The 1,552-nt window shown below is 41.9% G+C and overlaps 1 protein-coding gene across 1 annotated transcript in view; it reads right to left on the bottom strand.

Moving 5' to 3' along the window:
• Window positions 1-598: 598 nt before the first annotated feature.
• The window catches only part of LOC106813965 (translation initiation factor eIF-2B subunit gamma-like), a 6,121-nt gene continuing 5,167 nt past the window's right edge, over window positions 599-1,552 (bottom strand). Inside the window, exons 11-12 of the mRNA XM_014818223.1 lie at window positions 1,228-1,331; window positions 599-751 (exon numbers count right to left, since the gene is read on the bottom strand). Of these exons, the coding sequence (XP_014673709.1) occupies window positions 699-751; window positions 1,228-1,331 (157 nt within the window). The 3' untranslated portion in view covers window positions 599-698. The remainder of the gene's footprint in view (window positions 752-1,227; window positions 1,332-1,552) is intronic.

Genomic DNA, 1,552 nt, shown 5'->3' with positions numbered 1-1,552 from the left:
ATAGCCTCGACTTGGTTCAATGGTGACGTCACATGTTGCTACAGGGTGTTGAGCAAGGAATTGTTTGTCCCGGGTAAACTGTTTGCATAGTGGCGGCAGTCGTAATGGAAGATGCTGGAAGTATGGACGTGCAATCGAAACGATCCAAACGCAGAAGTGCATTCACTGATTCGGAAAAGAAAAGAAAACGGCAACGTTTCCAAAGGTTGTATCAGGTATCAAGAGTAAATATTCAAGAGTAAGAGCAAGCGAAAAACGCACACGGGCCGTAGAAATCTTTGCTACACCCGCTGGACGGTTGCCTGGCAGAGCAACGCAAACGTGTCAACAACATCGGAGAATTTGAACAACAGTGGAGGTATTTTCAAATACCTTTTATAAGACAACGCGCAGTGAAATGGGAGGAACTAGAGTTTATTTTTTCATAAGGTATAGTGTGATTATGCATGCCACGAAGTATTTGCTAGTCTAGTACTGGAGAAATTAGCGTTTGGATGCGCATTGTGAGGCTTTAATGTTATACCGCCTGACATACATATACTTCACAACGGTATGTTTCAGAGAATAGGTAGAAAATATAGGACTAAACACACGAACGTAAAAAAACACCTGATTTATTTAATAGTAATCTACATAAATGCTGCGTCCGTGTGATGCGGCCTGAGCTGCAACAGTCCATACGTGTCCACCGGTACATTTCAGATCTCCATCAGTTTGTCTGCATCAACAACTACCTCATAGGCGAGTTTTGCTAAAAAAAGAGAGAAACAGAAAGAGTACTAACTGAGTAAAATATAAATAGATAACCTTCCATTCGAATAGCGTCTAAAAAACGGCGAAGTTGGGCGACAGTTTTTGTAGTCTATTTGTGATTATAAAACAACAGTCCACAATCTATTATCCGAAACCCTTGGGACCAGACGTTTCGGAATTCGGAATTTTTTTGATTTCGGAATGGTAGTACAGTACAGATATACATATCGTATATCCTGCAACTAGCCAGTACTAAAACTCAAGTTTTCAAGAGGTCAAGTGTTGTACCGGTACAGTACAATATGTATGAGTAATGCCAAACACATTAATATTTCTGCAGTGAACCTTGTGCAGCCAAACGCGAGCTTTGGTGTGCAGACGACCTCCACGAAAAGGTTTTCGGAGCTTTTCGGTTTTCAGAGTTTCGGTAGATAGTAGATTGTGTACTGTATTAGCATTCCCCACGTCACTTACCCATGGCACTGACGTTTTGCGATGCACCGACTAGGCAATCCTTCAGTTCTGCTCTCTCAGCTATGTGGGCGCTGGGTCCGATGATACAGTTATGAAGATTACACCTAAAATTATCGGATGTGCAAAAGTCACAACAAAGAATCGCTAACATGTTTCATATATATAGCGATGCATAAACGAGAGATAAAGAGAGAGGAGAGAGAAAGAGACAGAGAGAGAGAGAAAGACAGAGATAGGGAGAGAGAGAGAGACAGAGATAGGGAGAGAGACAGAGATAGGGAGAGAGAGTAGGAGAAAAAAAGAGAGAGAGAGAGAGCGAGAGAGA

The sequence above is a fragment of the Priapulus caudatus genome, unplaced genomic scaffold (assembly GCF_000485595.1).
Source record: "Priapulus caudatus unplaced genomic scaffold, Priapulus_caudatus-5.0.1 Scaffold849, whole genome shotgun sequence".
Lineage (NCBI taxonomy): Eukaryota > Metazoa > Priapulida > Priapulimorpha > Priapulimorphida > Priapulidae > Priapulus > Priapulus caudatus.
The sequence above is the reverse complement of the archived record's forward strand: the minus strand, read 5'-3'. Positions and strand labels throughout refer to the sequence as shown.